This window comes from Camellia sinensis, chromosome 12, assembly GCF_055761805.1.
Source record: "Camellia sinensis isolate YWXY chromosome 12, ASM5576180v1, whole genome shotgun sequence".
NCBI classification, from domain to species: domain Eukaryota; kingdom Viridiplantae; phylum Streptophyta; class Magnoliopsida; order Ericales; family Theaceae; genus Camellia; species Camellia sinensis.
Window position 1 is genome coordinate 84,722,381 of NC_138972.1, and position 18,762 is coordinate 84,741,142.

General features: G+C 30.7%; 2 protein-coding genes across 3 annotated transcripts; both read left to right on the top strand.

Annotated features, from left to right (window-relative positions):
* Positions 1 to 1,651: 1,651 nt before the first annotated feature.
* LOC145804201 (uncharacterized) lies at positions 1,652 to 16,359 on the top strand. 2 transcript variants are annotated; one of them, XM_082897938.1, is made up of 11 exons: positions 1,652 to 1,762; positions 2,497 to 2,583; positions 8,548 to 8,606; positions 8,745 to 8,768; positions 8,850 to 8,927; positions 9,075 to 9,164; positions 9,613 to 9,848; positions 9,941 to 10,034; positions 10,121 to 10,210; positions 15,510 to 15,581; positions 15,669 to 16,359. In XM_082897938.1, the coding sequence occupies exons 3-11, from the start codon at positions 8,580 to 8,582 to the stop codon at positions 15,744 to 15,746; spliced, it is 789 nt and encodes a 262-aa protein (XP_082754064.1). In that variant the 5' UTR covers positions 1,652 to 1,762; positions 2,497 to 2,583; positions 8,548 to 8,579; the 3' UTR covers positions 15,747 to 16,359. The 2 variants fall into 2 exon arrangements, with proteins under 2 accessions (XP_082754064.1, XP_082754063.1); XM_082897937.1 differs by lacking the exons at positions 1,652 to 1,762; positions 2,497 to 2,583 and having other exon boundaries at positions 8,120 to 8,606.
* A 711-nt stretch (positions 16,360 to 17,070) lies between these two features.
* Positions 17,071 to 18,138, top strand: LOC114283683 (transcription repressor OFP15). Its single transcript, XM_028226562.2, has one exon. It carries the CDS (start codon positions 17,272 to 17,274, stop codon positions 18,040 to 18,042), a length of 771 nt encoding a protein of 256 aa, XP_028082363.1. The 5' UTR covers positions 17,071 to 17,271; the 3' UTR covers positions 18,043 to 18,138.
* The last annotated feature ends 624 nt before the right edge of the window (positions 18,139 to 18,762 follow it).

Sequence of the window (18,762 nt, forward strand, 5' to 3'; positions counted from 1 at the left end):
TGATTTCTCATCCTAACTCAACCCATTAAAATTACAACTGATCAATTTGAAAATCCACTTAAGAATTATAATTTGGAAAATTATAAATATTCATAAAATAAAATAAAAATAAAAATTGACAGAATGATGTCACATTGTCGTTATTATCAATATCTTCTATCGAGTTGAGTTTTATAGTAGGTGTCATGTCACATTACGTTTATGTAATGTCTCATCCGATATGGTCACGTTACGTTACGTTTATGTAGGTGTCACGTTACGTTTCGCAAACTTAATCTATGGTAACATTCAATTTTCTATATATGGTTTTATCATTATTTATGATATTAACAACTAATATTGAAGGTAAATGTGTCAACAAATTTCACACAGGACTTATGGAAATATAAGTTTTTTAGTAGGACTATATGTAACATAAGTCTCCCTAATAGGACCTATAAATAATTTTTCCTTAAATTAATACAATTTAACTATTAAAAACAAGGGTAATGCTATGATATGTATTCTCAAAACGTTGTGTATCATATATAAATTATAATATTTGTGAGTTTGATTATAATAAATGTCATAACTTAATCATACAAGAGTCATATCATAGGTTCAAATAAAAAATTAATATAGGATGATGTGACAATTTTTGATCTCATCACTTCAAAATAAAAGAATATCGAAATGCTTATATTTTGAAAAATACTGACACCATTACATTATTGTGGTCAAAAATTATTTACGAAAATTAGAGAAAGAACAATGTTATAGACCATTAATTTGTTATCACTAATTCCACCATTAGTGAAATGGTAATTGAAAAAAATAATAATAATTAGCATAAACACATTGTGGCAGTGGATCCGACTCACTGTCACATCATTAGAATCACTACTAATTAGTGGTTTAAAGCATTTTTTTTAAAGAAATGCTGGTGACTCTAACTTTTCACTCACAAAATAATATTGTAAGGGAGTTGAGTCATGTATTTGTATAGGGAAATTTTACTATACATACTCTTTAAAAAGAGTATATCATATGTACTTTTAGTTTTGTCATTTTTTTTTAGTTATGACTAATTTTTTTTTAGTTAGGCCTTATAAGATTTTTAATTATGCTTCATGTAGTGTTTGGTTATAATTTTTTTTAGTTATAACTCAGAAAATATATAGTTATGTTATTTTTTTTTTCTTTAATTATAAGGTGGAAAGATTATAGTATAACTAAAGAAAAAAATAACATAATTTTATATTTTTTAAGTCATAATTAAAAAAAATAATCATAATTAAAGATCTCATGAATCATAACTTGTCATAATTAAAAAAATAATAATATTATTAAAGGTGTATAAACACACCTTTCAAGGGTTATATGGTAAAAATTTTCAATTGACGCTCATCTATATAACAATGGAAGGGTTAATTTGAAAATGTCTTTCAAATCAATGGTTCAGATCTGTTTAGATTTAAAAGCAATGGCTCAGATTTATTTTTGAAAATGTCTCTCTCACAAATTATCTTTAATGGTTTAGATTTATCTAATTTAAAAACAATGGTTGAGATTGAAAAGAGTTTCACTGGTTTAGATTTGTCCATAGCTAAAATCCAATGGTCCAGATTTGTATTCCTATCAACTCTCACCAACCCACTGCATTTTACCAGGTAAGGCATCATTTGTATTCCTATCAATGCAGAAGGCTAGGAACAAAGCTTCGAAGAAAGCTGTGAAGAAGGAAGAAAACTCTGTGAAAGCTCTCTTCTCTACCAATGACCAGGTAAGACACCCTCCTCTCCTCACTTTATTTTGCTCACCTTGAGTTTGAATGCTCAGTTTGAATGCTTGCTCTCTGAAATTGAAACATTAAGGCCGTGGGTCATTGAAGTTGAAATTGAAACATTAAGGCTATGGGTCATTGAAACACCTTCTGTTTTTATCATTGAAGTGGGTCATTGAAACACCTTCTGTTTGTCATTGAAGTGGGTCATTGAAACACCTTCTGTTTGTCATTGAAACACCTTCTGTTTCGGACCACCTTCTGTTTTTTTTTACCTTTGAAATTGTTAAAACAATGCTTCTTAAATACAAACTGGTTTTAGCTTTTTCCCTCCTATTCTTCTTACATACTTTCTATCATTGAAGTGGGTTTCTATTCTTTTTAGCTTTTTCCCTCTTATGAAATGGATTTCTATCATTGAAGTGGGTTTATAGATTCATTCACAGTTTAAGAACATGATTTTCCTTATTACACAGTTACACAGTTAAGATTTAAAAATTCATTTAAAAATTCATTTAAGAACATGTGCTCATATGTATATCATTTAAGATTTAAAAATTCTGACATCTCAAGATTAAAATTTTAAAATTTGCTTGTTGCTTTGGGAAATTTTCAAGGCCAAAATCTATTGTTAATATCATGATTTTCCTTCTGTTTTTTTTTACCTTTGAAATTGTTGCTTTGGAAAATGTTGTTCCAGTTTACTCTAATTTATTTTGCATCTAATGATTTAGGTGAATTTGGAAAGCAGGGGATTATATCAGTGCTTCAGTTGATCAAGAACAGGGCAACATTACTCCTAGCGAAAAAGGCACAAAGAGGTATTAAGTTGGTATCTTTTTTTCTTTTTGTTTTTTCTGTTGTAATAACAAAATAGTTACCTTAAGGAAAATACTGATTTTTTATACAAAATAGTGACATATAGATGTGTAAAACGTTTCTTAGTATATGTATAAAAAGTGTATTGGGGTATAAAAAGTGTCATGAACATGACCCTTCTTAATTTTTTATACAGATTTCTTGAGCTCTATATTATATGATCTTAGTATTTTTGAATATATATTCATTCATTAAAAATTTAAGAATCTTTAAGATTGAATTTTTTTTGAATATATATTCATTCATTAAAAATTCATTCATTCATTAAAAGTATTTTTGAATATATATTCATTCATTAAAATATATATTATATTCATTCATTGAAAACTCTACTAGATGACCATGATGGTTGAAAATTTAAGAATCTTTGTATTAAAATTTTTTGAACATATATTCATTCATTGAAAACTCTATGCCTATGATGGGTTTACATTTTCTTTACATTTTGGCGCTGGTGACATTTTCTTTACATTTTCTTTTTGTAGGTTTGAAATTAGTTGCAAATATGATGGGTTTATATATTTCTATTTCATTGATGGGTTTTATCAACTAACCTATGATTATAATGGGTTTTGATTTTGGTTTTGATATCTATAAAATTGTATTTTGGATTTCTATGAAATGAGTTTTGATTTTGGGTTCATATTTGTGGGTTTCATCCTATGAAATTATTGAATAAAATGGGTGCTGATGACATTAGCATTCTGTTTTTTAGTTTGATTTTGAAACATTAGCATTTTGTTTGCATTATAGGCATAATCAGAAGCCCATTTATTTGGTGATAATAATTCCTATAATCTATTAAATGCTGCTGTTGAGGATGAGCTTTAATAATTCCTATAACGTATCAAATGTTAAACAAAATAAAATTTTGTATTGTGTTTTTTTTTTTTAATAACCAATTGGGGACCCATAATCCAAATCCAACACCATTTGCATCGCAACCTATGTCCAATTTAGATAAGCTACACTGTATCACAAAGCATCAAGGATTAAAGATTCTATAGTTTTTGACCTATGTCCAATTAGAGATTCTATAGTTTTTAACCAAGTAGTTTAAGCTATTATTAGGTTCTTTGTAGAACTGTAACACTTAGTATTAAGGATTTCAAGTAACTACTACGTTATTTCAAATTTGTCAAGACAAAATTTTCAAATTCAATCTTAAAATCACATCTAAACAAATTTAAATTTGAACTATTTTAATTTTCTGAAGTATCCTATAGTTCTGCTTTAAGTTTCAACAACAAAACTTTTGGACTGTAAAAAGTTTTCAAGATATTATGGTTCTGTTTTCCCTTATAAAAAGGTTATCTCTAAAGTTGTCCCATACAATGCATTAGAGTATCTTGAGGATGCTTAAGTGGAGCAAGTAAGGGGTAAATGACAGTTTTTAAGAAATGGGTTACTTTCTATCAACGTGGTAAAGATTTGAGTGGATTGAATTGTGAAATTACTATCTAAAACCTTTCTCTTACCACGTCTACTGTGAAATCTTATGAGCAGTGATAGAGATGTAAAAAGATCAGTTAGAATCATGAATTGTTTGTAGGTTTAAGAAAGTAGTTGAAGCATGAACTGTTTCAACAAAATGCAGTAAGGAAACAAAACCACCCTAAAGAAGAAAAAAATAATGTAATGATAACACTCTTCTAAATTGAAAAAATACTGTAAAAATAACTAGACAGACTTTATTTGCCTCCCCAAATAATCATATAGATAAGACAAAAGATATTTGTAATTATCCAATTACAGTGTGGTGAGACCTTTTATAAATTTTTATTGTAGGTTTTAACCTATTTTTTTTTTCACATTTTAAAATGAAAAATTAGTAATTAAATTTCTATATTGAAGTTTTGCTAAAATCATGAAAATGTTTGTAGGTTTAAGAAATAGTTGAAGCATGAACTGTTTCAACAAAAGGTAGTAAGGAAACAAAACCACCCGAAACAAAACCACCCTAAAGAAAAAAATTAGTAATTAAATTTCTATATTGAAGTTTTGCTAAAATCATGAAAATGTTTGTAGGTTTAAGAAAGTAGTTGAAGCATGAACTGTTTCAACAAAAGGTAGTAAGGAAACAAAACCACCCTAAAGAAGAAAAAAATAATGTAATGATAACACTCTTCTAAATTGAAAAAAGACTGTAAAAATAACTAGACAGACTTTATTTGCCTCCCCAAATAATCATATAGATAAGACAAAAGATATTTGTAATTATCCAATTACAGTGTGGTGAGACCTTTTATAAATTTTTATTGTAGGTTTTAACCTATTTTTTTTCCACATTTTAAAATGAAAAATTAGTAATTAAATTTCTATATTGAAGTTTTGCTAAAATTTTATTCATAAGTAGTATAATTTACATTTTTTTAGAATTTACTTTTTTTTTTTTTTGTTGTGTGGTATACATTAGTTGTCAATAGGAAAAGTGGGCAGTACAATCCATAACAATTTAACTGTTGTCAATGCAAAATTACTATGTAGAATCAACCGCAAAATCATGTATTGCAATAGTTCTACATTTTGGCAGATACAGAAAAATGATGAAGACACAAAAATATAAATTTGTCTTCCATCCTATAGTAGTTCAATTTCCCCATTTGTGATATTCATGCAATTACAAGGATTTTGTTACAGTTTAATTTTGTAATATGATATGTCTTCTTTTTTTTTTTTCCCATCTCTTAGGCTGTATTTGGATTTAGGATTTGAAGGGAATTTGTTGATTGAAAGGAAAAGGGAACATTAAAAAGTTAACCCTTTTTATTTGATGGCCTTTTTTTTTTTTTTGGCTTTTAGTAAATTGTTTTTAATTTGGTTTTTTATTGAACTGCTATTTCAAAATATTTGGGCTTCTCTCTCTCTCTAAAAAGAGTCCAATTTATTTAGCTTTTTAAATTTTATTTTTTTAATTTTTCAAAAAAAAAAAAGAAGACTTTTTAGATGTTTATCAAGTCTTTTGAAAAAACTTAAACTTCTTTTAAAAATTTGTTTTAATAATTTTTTTATGGTTTTTATGAGAGTATTACTCTTGGGTTTATATAAGCTACTGAGTAAATAAGCTACTGTGTAGTATAAATTTTTATGATGCGTATTGAAAAAGACATTTGTAATTATATAGATAATACAAAAGGCATTTGTAATTTTTGTTGAGCCCCTTTATAAATTTTTGTTGTAGTTTTTTTACTTATTTTTTTTCACATTTTAAAATGCAAAATTAGTAATTAAAAACAATGGCTCAGATGTAATTTTTAACACCCACTTTTCTCTCTTTATCAAACGGAGGTTAAGGAAAAATGGGTTTCATGTTTCAAATGAGGGTTAAGGAAAATTGGAGGAGAGGTCACTGCTGTGAGCTCTTCCCTGCTGTGTCTGTTGTGCAGACAAAAGCGACGCCTTTTCATGTTTTTTTTTATTAAACAAGTATAATGGTTTGGTTTGTTGTTTGTGAATGGGTTAGGGAAAACACAATTGTATGCTATAAGATTTTCTTTCTTTTTTTCTTTTTTTTTTTTGCAAATTATTTATTTATTTATTATGTAATTTTTTTGTATATGTTATATATTTTTGTAGTAAATATTATATAATTTTTTTGATAGTATTACAATAATTTGTGATTCAGAAGTAAAATTATACATTTTATGATAATGTTACATATTTTATAGTTAAAAAATATGTAACCTTAATTTTTAAATGATAAATTGCCGTAACTCATCAAAAAATGACATAATAATTGGTCCACTGTGAACCATATACACCGTTATTAGCAAAAAAGTTATATATATGCTTTGTATTTTTGTCAAAAATGTTATATTATTTTTTTATGAGTTATGACAATTTATGATTCAAAATTTAAGGTTACATTTTTTTTTATTCAAACATTTTTTAATCATAAAATAAGTAATATTACTACAAAATGCATAACTTTATTTCTGAATCAAAAATTGTCTTAACTCTATCAAATAATTATTTAATATTTGTCACAAAAATACATAACATATTAAAAAAAATACATAATAATTTTTTTTTTTAAATGGCAAAACCATAAATAAATAAATAAATAAATAAGGAAGAAGAAAATTTTATGACATACAACTTTGTCTTTCCCAACCCATTCACTGAGAACAAACCAACCAAATTATACATGCTAAACCAAAAGCACATGAAACGGCGCCGCTTTTGTCCGCACAGCAGACACAGCAAGGAGGGGCTCACAACAGTGACCCCTCCTCCAGGAAAATTGGGTTAGTTGTTAGCAATCATTTTTATTTCATCTTAATGGGTTGAGCTTCCAAAAAAAACTCTGAGTTAATGTTAACATTAATTGGGTTGAGGTACCCTTTAATAATCAATGGAATTTTAACACCCACTTTTCTCTCTTTATCAAATGGAGGTTAAGGAAAAATAGGTTTCGTGTTTCAAATGAGGGTTAAGAAAAATTGGGTTTTATATTTACAATCATTTTTATTTCATCTTAATGGGTTGAGCTTCCAAAAAAAACTCTGAGTTAATGTTGACATTAATTAGGTTGTTGTTATATAGATTTTTGTTTCATCTTGGTCAGATGGGTTGAGGCTCTCTTTAATCATCAATGGTCATATTTTTACTCACCAAATATAAAAATAGATTTGTATACATTTTTTGTGATGTGTTCTATCCCTTGCAATTCTTTATTAGTTCCTCACTTTATTTATTGAAAATTGCAGTGGGTTAATAAATGTTTTGGATTAATGAATGGACTCTTTCATATTTCTTTAATGCTTTGGAATTTTCATGTTTGGTCTTCGAATTTTCAATAATTACATTAAACATTAAGCTTTTAATATTTGGTTTAGAAATAAGTCTAATATAGTGTGTATAGTTATGTATCTTGGTATATAACTGTTAATTTGATGACCCTTATTTTTTTTGCTTTTAGTGAATTGTTTTTAATTTCGTTTTTTAATTGAACTGCTATTTTAAAATGTTTAGGCTTCTCTCTCTTTAAAAAGAGTCCAGTTTATTTTTCTGTTTCAATTTTATTTATGGAATTTTTCAAAAAACTTAAACTTAAACTTATTTTAAAAAACTTAAAATAACTTAAATGTTTTTTTCAGGACTTTTTAGAATGACTTAAAATAACTTAAAATAACTTAAGAGTCCAGACTTTTTAGATGTTTATCAGGACTTTTGAAAAAACTTAAACTTATTTTAAAAAATTGTTTTAATAACTTTTTAATGATTTTTATGAGAGTACTACTCCTTGGAGTAAATAAGCTACTGTGTAGTATACTTTTTTGAAAAAGGCATTTGCAATTATACAGATAATACAAAAGGTATTTGTAATTTTCCAGTTACAGTGTGGTGAGCCCTTTTATAAATTTTTATTGTAGTTTTTTACTTATTTTTCATTTTCACATTTTAAAATGCAAATTTAGTAATTAAATTTCTGTAATTAAGTTTTGCTAAAATTTTATTCATTAGTATAATTTATATTTTTTTTATAATTTACTTTGTTGTTAGTAGGAAAAATGGGCAATACAATCCATAAGAATTAACCTTTGTCAGTGCAAAGTTGCTATATAGAATCAACCACAAAATCATGTATTGCTATAGTTCTACATTTTGGTCAATAGAGAAAAATTATGAAGAATTCTATGAGAGTATTTAATTTTTCTTCTATCCTTTTTAACGTATATTGAAGACATAAAAAAATTATAATTTTTCTTCTATCCTGTAGTAGGTGAATTTCTCCATCTGTGATATTCATGCACAAACGAACTTCTTAAACTAGGTTGTTAACTAAAATATGTTAGGAGGTTGTTAATTTTGTAGCGATTAATTTTTCTTTATGGCAATTATTAAACCTCATTTTGCCTTCATACAGTTATCTTTGTCAAATTTACATAACCCGGCACTTTCAGGTTGCGACACCATTGACCTTCAACCGCTAATTATGGACAACATTACTATTTTTGGTCACGTAAGTTGTTTTCTTTTTTATTTATTTGAAAAAAAAAAAACATTTTTCTTATAAGCAAAAGTCAATTTTCTTTTCTTTTCATAATTTTTTTTTTATCTAATTCCTTATAACAAAATTCTCTTTTCTTATAATTTACAGATGGATGGAGACCTACGTCGAACTGTAATACTGATTCCTTTTACTCATTTTCTTACATGTATAATTTTTTTATTTTTTTTACCTCTAATTCTTTTGTATTTTTAGGTCCAATTTCTTCAAGAAAGAAATGTTAATGTTGTTATCCGTGATGAGCGTGCCCTTAATGTCATCCGTGTTCGAGAGGTAGGCCCAATTTAATTATATAGATTTTTTTTTCATTCAAAACACCGTATACATCGTATATTCTTATTTATATATTTTTTAAAAACTTTCTACATATATATAATATATATATTCTTTATTCTTTAAATTTATTTTTACTTTTTGTAGGCAAAAGAAAAGGAAATTGCCAAGGCATTGTTGAAGAAAAACGAAAAGACCACCGTTTCGGGCAAGGGAAAGGAAAATGCATGTTCAGTAGTATGGCTCTTCAACATTTCCATTTAAAGTTATTTTTTTGAAATATTTATTTTGGACCATGAACCTTGATTATTTATTTATTTTTAAATGTAAAATTGACATACTACTTGCACAGTGACATATAACATTATAACTTTAAATGGAAGCATGCTAAAATATTTTTATTCTTTTTTGGAAATAACTATAAATTTGTATCAAATGTACAAAAAACATCATTTGTACAAAAAACATTATATTTGTTTTAAATTATTATTATTCTTTTTTGGCGTTTTGCTATTGACATGAACATCTACAAGAGAATAAAAAAGGAATAGAACAAAAAAAAGGAATGAGGGGAGGAAGGATACAAAATGAAAAAGTTTTCAATTTTTTTACAAATGAAGAGTAAAGTATAAAACAATAGATGATAAAATTTAGGCATCTTATGAAATTAATCTTCATGTTTTAGGCACATAACAATAATGTTATATCGAAAGCTGCATTGGCTCAACGTGCACGGCGAGAACGCGAAAGAAATGATAAGGCAAGCTCTTCATATCAATTGGGACAACGTTCGCGACGTGAACGAGAGAGATCGAGAGAATTGATTCCACCAAACACAACTAATACTCCACTGGCTCAGAAAGGAGTAATGTTTACACATCTGCCTTCGCCAAGCACATCTTTAGCTTCACAAAGGAATTGGTAAAACATTGTATTTAATTCTACAAATACATATTCTTATTGCTAAGATTTTATTTTATAAATTTTATTTTGTACACAACAAATATTTGTAGGCCTACTCATGCAAGCCCATTGCTCCATGAGACTAGGAATATTGGTGTTGTTATTCGTGATGAGTGCAATCTTAATATTATCCGCAATTCTAAGGTAAGTATAAATATCAAGTTCAACATATTCTTTTTTCGTAATCTTAATAAATTCTATAAATACATGTTCTTTTTCGTATTCTGTAGGCAAAGGAAAAGGAAAAGGCCAAGGCAATGTCTAAAGGAAAAGAAAAGGCAACTTCTTTTGACAAAGGAAAGGAAAACGCATGTCCAATGGTATATATTCAACATCTTTAAAAAAATATTTATCGAGTAAAACAAAGCCAATCATATTGTTTAAGTGAACATTGATCATGTATATTTTTAAAATTTTAAATTGTGTTGTCAATTTTTTTTGTGTGCTCTTTGTTTTCTGTATACTCAAACAAAGTATTTTTAGCTCTCTTTAACATTTCCTAAAAAATAATTGTAACCTTTATCAACTCCAAGAAAAACTTTATAACATCTAAGCAAAGGAACAGAGGAACATAGGCATAGAAAATATTTTTAATTTTCTTAAAATCATCATGAGGCAAGAAGAAAGAGAAAACAATAATTAAAAAATAAATTGTTCTATCACAAGGCATGAAGAGGGAAAATGAAGCAAAATGGAAAAGGAAGTAGGACAAAGAAAATGTAAAAATATTCTTAAAATTATCACAAGGCAGGAAGAAAAAGAAATAAAATAGTATACGATAATATTTGTATTTTAGGTATCAATGACATAATATTCACATTTTAGGCACACAATAAGAATGTTATATCAAAAGCTACATTGGCCCAACGTGCACGGCGAGAACGAGAGAAATCAAGAGAATGTATTCAACCGAGACAAACTTCTTTAATACCGTGTCGTCGTAGTCGTGCTTGCTTGGAACTAGGAACAAAGGCAACTGAGGACACTCAGTCGGCGCAAAAACGAACAATGGTTGCACATCCTTCCACATGTTCGTTCTCAATGCCAAGCACATCTTTAGCTCCACAAAGGAATTGGTAAAAGACTGTGTTTAATTCTTCAAATACATACTCCTACGATTGCCATTCTATTTTAATTTACACAGAATCAATATTTGTAGGCCTACTCTTACAACTCCTTCCCTTCAAGAGGATCTATGTACTAATGAGGAATTAGAGGATATGCCTATGGGTCCAATGGTTGGTACTCGAGCACATATAAATTCATGTCGTCATTCTCTTGGCAAGATGGATGTATTATGTCCTTTCTGTTCAGCATTACATTGGATGGATGAAAAATTAGTAAAATCATCTCCAAACCGTCCTCTATTCGGAACATGTTGTTCAAAAGGGAAGGTTAAGCTTCCTCTGCTTATTACACCCCCTTCACTTCTTCAAGCATTATATGATGGGAATGATGATAAATCAAAATCGTTTCGACGTTATACTCGAGTGTACAATGCAACCAATGCTTTTACAAGTCTTGGTGCTACATTAGATCCAAGAGTACTTACTGGAAGAGGCCCTACATCATTCACTATCCATGGGGAATTGCGACATCGAACAGGATCACTACTACCACAATCAGGGCAAGATGCAGCTTATGCGCAATTGTACATTTATGACCCTGATTCAGCTTTAGAAGTTCGCAATCGTAGAAATCCTCAATTAAGAAGAGATGTTCTAAAAACTATTCAAGATAGTTTATTACAGGTTAATGCATTCGTTGCTAAATTTCGCCAGGCTCATGCAATTTTGAATCAATTAGCCTTGACAGGACGAAATTTGCCTGCTCATCTCCACTACAGTTCATCGACAGATCGACGACGGTATAACCTACCAACTACAGATGAGATTGCAGTTGTAATACCAGGTGATGGAACCAAGGTTAGTGGAATGAGAGATGTTATCTTACATCTACATGGAAATAATGAGCTAATGCAAATCAATGAATGTCACCCAGCATATTTGCCATTACATTATGTTTTATTATTTCCACATGGTGAGCTTGGATGGGAACCTGGGATGAAACTGTGGGATGTTGAACGTGATCGTCCTTCAACTGATCGACTTACTCAAATGGATTTTTATAGTTATCGTTTGTTTGAACGACCCACAGAGTATTCAACAATTTTGAGAGCTGGAAAACTGTTCCAAGAGTTTTTGGTTGATGCTTGGGCCGCAACTGAACAAAATAGGTTGACTTACTACAAGCTTAATCAAGGGAAGATCCGTGCTGAACTTTACCAAGATTTGACAGATATTGATCCAAATGACCTTCAACCCAATCAAATTGGTCAAAGATTTGTTTTGCCATCTTCATTTGCTGGAGGTCCTAGACACATGTTTGAAATCTTTCAAGACTCAATGGCTATCACGCGATACAACCAACATCCAGACATTTTTCTCACCATGACTGCAAATCCTAATTGGCCAGAAATTACTTCGGCATTATTACCGCACCAAAAGCCTATTGATCGTCCTGATTTAATTGCCCGTGTTTTTGAGTTAAAGAGAAAGTGCTTGATGAAGGAGATAGAAACAAACCGAGTGTTTGGTAATAAAGTTGCGCATGTTTTTACAATTGAATTCCAAAAGCGAGGCCTTCCTCATATGCATGCACTTCTATTTCTTAAGGGTCCAGACAAAATTCGAACATGTGCTCAAGTAGACAAATTGGTTTGTGCGGAATTTCCAGATCCAAAAGATGAACCTATGCTTTTCGAAACTATCAAGTGTTGTATGGTACATGGACCATGTGGTGCTCGAAATCCACAAGCACCATGTATGGAAAATGGTAAATGCACTAAGAGATACCCTCGAGCATTTGCAGAAACAACTACTATGGATCAAGATGGATATCCTATCTATCGTCGTCGCAATACTGGTCAAGCTCATATTGTGAGGGGGAAAGAAGTTGATAACAGAGACATCGTACCATACAATGCATATCTTTCTAAACGTTTCAACTGTCACATAAATGTGGAAGTTTGCGCCGGAATGAGATGCGTCAAGTATATACACAAGTACATTTATAAGGGTTATGATCGTACAACGATGGTGTTGGGATTGATAAATGAGATCCAACAATATCTCGATGCGAGGTATATTGGACCTCCAGAAGCTGCTTGGCGAATATTTGGTTATCCATTGCATGCAGAGATACCAACAGTTGTACGCTTAGCACTTCATTTACCTGGAATGCACCGCGTTCTTTTTAATCCTGATGAATCATTAGAAGCAATTGTTTCTAGAGCTGGCCAACAAATGTCAACTCTTACTGGTTTTTTTGCATGTTGCGCTTCTATGGAAGACGAATGTCCATTCACTTACCAAGAATTTCCACAACATTTTGTTTGGCTTAATTCAGAAAAGAGATGGAAACCAAGGCAGCAGGGCTATGCAATTGGTAGAATGTACTTTGCTAGCCCTAATTGTGGAGAGAGATTTTATTTGCGTTTGCTATTAACTGTTGTCAAAGGACCAAAATCGTTTCAATGTTTACGCACGGTCAACAATGTTTTGCATGATACATTTAAATCAGCATGTGTTGCAAGAGGACTTTTAGAAGATGATGAAGAATGGATACAATGCCTCAAAGAGGCTGCAGTTATGAAAACTGGTTATCAATTAAGGAGATTGTTTACTATTATTCTTACTCAGTGCTCTCCACTGCAACCGTATACGTTATGGAATCAATTTTCAATGCATATATGTGATGATCTTGCACATAAGATTCGAACATTGTTTGCCATTTCTGAACCAACTGAGGCTCAAATTGAAGACTATGGTCTATATCTTTTGAATCAAATGCTCCAAGAATCAGGAAAAAGTTTAATTGACTTCCCGCCAATGCCACAACCTTCTACAAATTGGAGTGCAGTAGTTGGTAACAGGTTGATATTCGAACATCAACAACTGCATAATGAGGCACAACAGACAGATGCAGAAATTATTATTGATCGCCTCAACAATGATCAACGAACAGCTTATGATGCAATCATTTCCTCAGTCTTTGAAAATAAAGGAACTATTTTCTTTTTGAATGGAGGTGCCGGAACAGGGAAAACGTTTTTGTACAATGCGATTGCATTAAAGTGTCGCAGCCTTGGCCATATTGTTATTACTGTGGCTTCATCTGGAATTGCATCATTGTTATTGGTAGGAGGTCGTACTGCTCATTCAACTTTTTCCATTCCGTTGGATGTATTGGAAAATTCAATTTGTGGATTTAGCAAGCAATCATTACAAGCAGAATTGTTTAGAGAAACAAAACTTATAATCTGGGATGAAGTTCCTATGCAGCATAGACATTGTGTTGAGGCAGTTGATCGCACACTTCGGGACACTTGTGATAGTGAAAAGCCATTTGGGGGTATCACTGTTGTTCTTGGTGGAGATTTTCGACAAATCTTACCAGTTATAACCAAAGGAGTCCGTGAGCAAATTGTGAATGCATCATTAAGACACTCTTTTCTATGGAAGGATATACATGTTCTGTCTTTAAATTTGAACATGCGCTTGAATCATGCAAATCTTGAAAATGCTAATTTTGCAAAATTCTTGATGGAGGTAATATTTCTTCAAACTTTTTCTCTATTATATGGTTCTTTTAAATTGACGAAATATATTTACGTTTATGTACTTTAATTGATTTTACTTACTATTTTATTTATTTATTTTTATAAATAGATTGGGACCAATCCTCAGGAAATTGTTAAACTTCCATCAACAATACACAAATGCCAAGATCTAAAAGACATAATCTCAGTAGTTTATCCGCAACTGGATGTGGCAATGACATCGACTGCAACATTTTTAACTGAACGTACAATTCTTTCTGCACGGAATGATGATGTCAGTGCTATCAATACTGCAGCATTGAATATTTTTCCCGGCAACACACATACTTATTTGGCAGCAGACAAGATGTCTGAAGATGATGAAATTGATCGTACTATAATAAATAGATATCCTAATGAATATTTAAATTCATTAGATCCTCCTGGGCTACCGGCTTTTAAGGTAGAGTTGAAAGTGGGTTGTCCTATAATGTTGTTAAGAAATATTGCACCAAAAGATGGACTGTGCAATGGCACAAGATTGATGGTTTCTAGATGCAATACTCGCATAATTGAAGCTCAAATTTTAACTGGAGAAAAATGTGGCAATTTGGTATTCATACCAAGGATATCCTTGACACCGTCTTCTTCAGAAATGCCTTTTCGAATGACAAGACGTCAATTTCCAGTTCGATTGGCATATGCCCTGACCATTAATAAATCTCAAGGGCAATCTGTGAAATTTGTTGGAGTTGATTTGCGCACACCAGTGTTTAGTCATGGGCAATTGTATGTGGCCCTATCTAGATGCACATCCTTTGATCGTATAAGTGTCCTCCTTCCCAATGATGAGCCGGATTCTACTATAAACATTGTTTATCCTGAAATTTTGTTATAGTGTTACTTATGGATCAAACCACTTTTGTCAAAAGGTACAATTTATTTTTTGATAACTTTGTTTCTATTGATTACAAATTGTTATTTTTAAAATATTTTACTATATGTGTCGACTTTTGTAGGATTGGGTTAAAAAATATATGGAGCTCAAAAATATAAATACAACTAGATTGCTTCGATGGGGATGTAACAAGGTAATTTCAATTTGAAAGTGTTTTGATATATATATAAATTTTCTTTTGCTAATATACTAACTTTTTTTTATTTTCATAAATTAATAGATTGTCGTGCATGCTCCTCACTGGGGATACATACAAGTTGATACGAGGACTTTTTGGAAAGTGATGAGGCGCTCCTAGGATTTCTAAGAAAGAACAAGTTTGAGTCTCATATTTATTTTTGTGAAAAGCATACATATGCTAGCTACGATCCATATTTTGTAAAGTTTCCGATCGATGTGAAATTTATTACTTACAATAGTTTTGTAAAGTCTTTTATCTATGTGGAATTTATAACTAAGTTTAGATGTATGTTAGATCATTTTCATTTGAATTATTGATTTATGCTATGAGTTTGTTTTTGTAAATGTAACACACTAGGTGATATATATTTTTTTTGTTTTTTCTTCCTAATATGCTCTTGAATTAGGTTAAACAAAACTAATCATATTTTTATTTGGTTATCTTTTTATCAGGAAGGGTGTTGCATTTTCTTTGTATTACAGAACATTGGCTGGTGTGCTTAATTTGTTATTTGGCTTTTTTTTTTTTGTATTGCAGAGCATTGGCTGGTGTGCTTAATTTGTTATTTGGCATTTTTTTTGTATTGCAGAGCATTGGCTGGTGTGCTTAATTTGTTGTTTATTTTTTTCTATTGCATAGCATTGGCTGGCGTATTTTGTCTGATTTTTATATAGATGTTTCTGTGTTGTGGGATTTACATTTTGTTGTTTGTTTAAAATCTTATGGCTTTATTGTGCTTGAATTTTACATAGCAATTATGTGTTTACTTTTCATTATTTCGTTTACCTATAAATTTGGAAAATTTATGTTCAAATTGATTTATTCACCAAGCAGCATACAATTTATTTATTTTTTATTTATTTAATTTTCTGCACAATAAACTGACCACCAAATCGTAAAAATTGGTAGATTTTAACCATTACATTAAAATTGATGCAAAACTATAGCTTTGAGATCTCTCTTCTTTACTTCAACCAAAACTCATTATCTAAGAAAATGTGGATATAAAAATTTATTTGGATACTGTTATTGGCTAGGATAATAAAATGCTCATTTTCTATTACAAATTGCAAGTGGGTTACATAAACAAAAATACTACAATAGTAAATATTTGGTGATATGATCTTTGTTTGCATTTGTGTCATCATACTACAATACTCCAAACTCTTTTCAAAAATCTAATTATAAAATTCATTTGAAAATTCAAAACCATACGGATAATTTATTTATATTTTCACCTCAAATTTTTTTTCCCAACAAATTAAATAAATTACATTTTAACCCAATAATTTTATATTCAATTAATGGTCACCGTGCCTTCAGGCACGGGCATACCCTAGTCATATCATAATTGAGGGAACAATCTTTTAGAGTTTCAAATATTTTTTAAAAATTATTTAAAAATATCATTTTTCGTTTTAAATATAACAAAGAGCCCACTAGTCCTCTCTTCATCTCCCAATCTCACCACTCTTTTAAAATCTCCACCCTGAACCTCTGACTCCCCATTAATGCCTCAATAAAACCTCCCACTTCACAACCCCAAAAAATACAAAGCAAAAAACAATACAACACAACCATTCAAACTTCAAAAACTACAATCCCTCATATCAAATTTCAAAACCAAAAAAAAACAAAAAAAATGGGGAAGAAAATGAAGCTCCCATTTTTCTTCAAGACTCCAGAATCCACCACCACCACCACTTCCTGGCCATGGCCCTCCTGCACCACCACCAAAACCCTCTCTTTCAGAGCCACCACCACCGCCACCACCTACGCCACGGCCCACGGCGGAGACATCTTCAAAACCATAAACTCCGCCTACGCCGGCATAACCGACTCCGGCAGCCGGAGGATTGATGAATCCTCCACCACCGCCGCCGCCGGAGGAGGAGGGGAGTCGATAGAGGCGGTGATAAATGGGCTTCGGTCGGCGGAGAGGTTGTTTTTCTCTCCGGGAGAGACTAGTTCTTCGATAATGGAAGAAGCAAAGAGTGATGGGTTTATATTCAAAGAGAGCGTGGTGATGGCTATGGAATCGATAAACCCTTACGCCGACTTCAAGCGGTCCATGGCGGAGATGGTGGTGGCTCATGGGTTGATGAACAAAGACTGGGACTCTCTTGAAGAGCTCTTGAGTTGGTATTTCAGAGTCAATGATGAATCCAATCATGGGTATATTGTTGGTGCTTTTGTTGATTTATTAGTTGATCTTGCTTTTGCTTCTTCTTCTTCATCATCATCATCATCATCAACGAGTACTACTACTAGTGTTCTCTCTCCTATTTCACCATTGTCATTTTCTTGTTCGAGTTCTACTATTAGTCCTTGTTTGTCTTTGTTAGAAGAAGCTGAGGATGAGATTGAGAAAAGAGAGGATAATGGTTCGTCTTCTTCTTCATCATCTTCTTGAGATGTTTGATTCTGTGTCTGTCTTTGATAAATTATAGTATACTAGTAGCTAGTAGTAGTTTCAGAAATGAATGATAGTGAAACTTCATTTTGACTCTCTCTCTCTCTCTCTCTCTCTCTCTCTCGTGTTTGTTCACAAATACATGTGCAGTCATGTGTGATGAAGAAAGAACATGTGAAAGGTAGCGTAAAATAGAAAATTTCACTATTTTCAAATTTGTTTTTGTTGATTCAATCATATTTACTACTTCCCAAGTGTAGGAATTATTTTATTTTATTTTTTGTTGAGAAAATAATTTCCTAATCAAATTTTATTATTAAAAAAAATCTTGAAAGATGAAGTGGCAAAATAAGCCTATGGGATGGAATGTAAGTGTAACTGTTACATTACCTTACCTTGATATGATGTATGTATTGAATAGTGATATTGTTATTTTAATATGTATAATTTTTTTGATTTGAAATATATGAAGTGAAAAAATTGACCATATTATGTTGTAGAATTTTCATTGAGATGAAAAGGTATTATGAAAATAGGCTAAAAAAAAGGTTAAGAAATCTATTGCATAATTTTATGGTTATTGATTTTTTATTTTTTATTTTTTTTTTATAATTTGAGCACTTGATAGGAAAATTCTTATATATTTTCATAAATTATAACACTTGCATCCATGTTAGGGTAAAAAAGCAAAATTTAGGCCAAGTTTGGGAAGACTAAAAA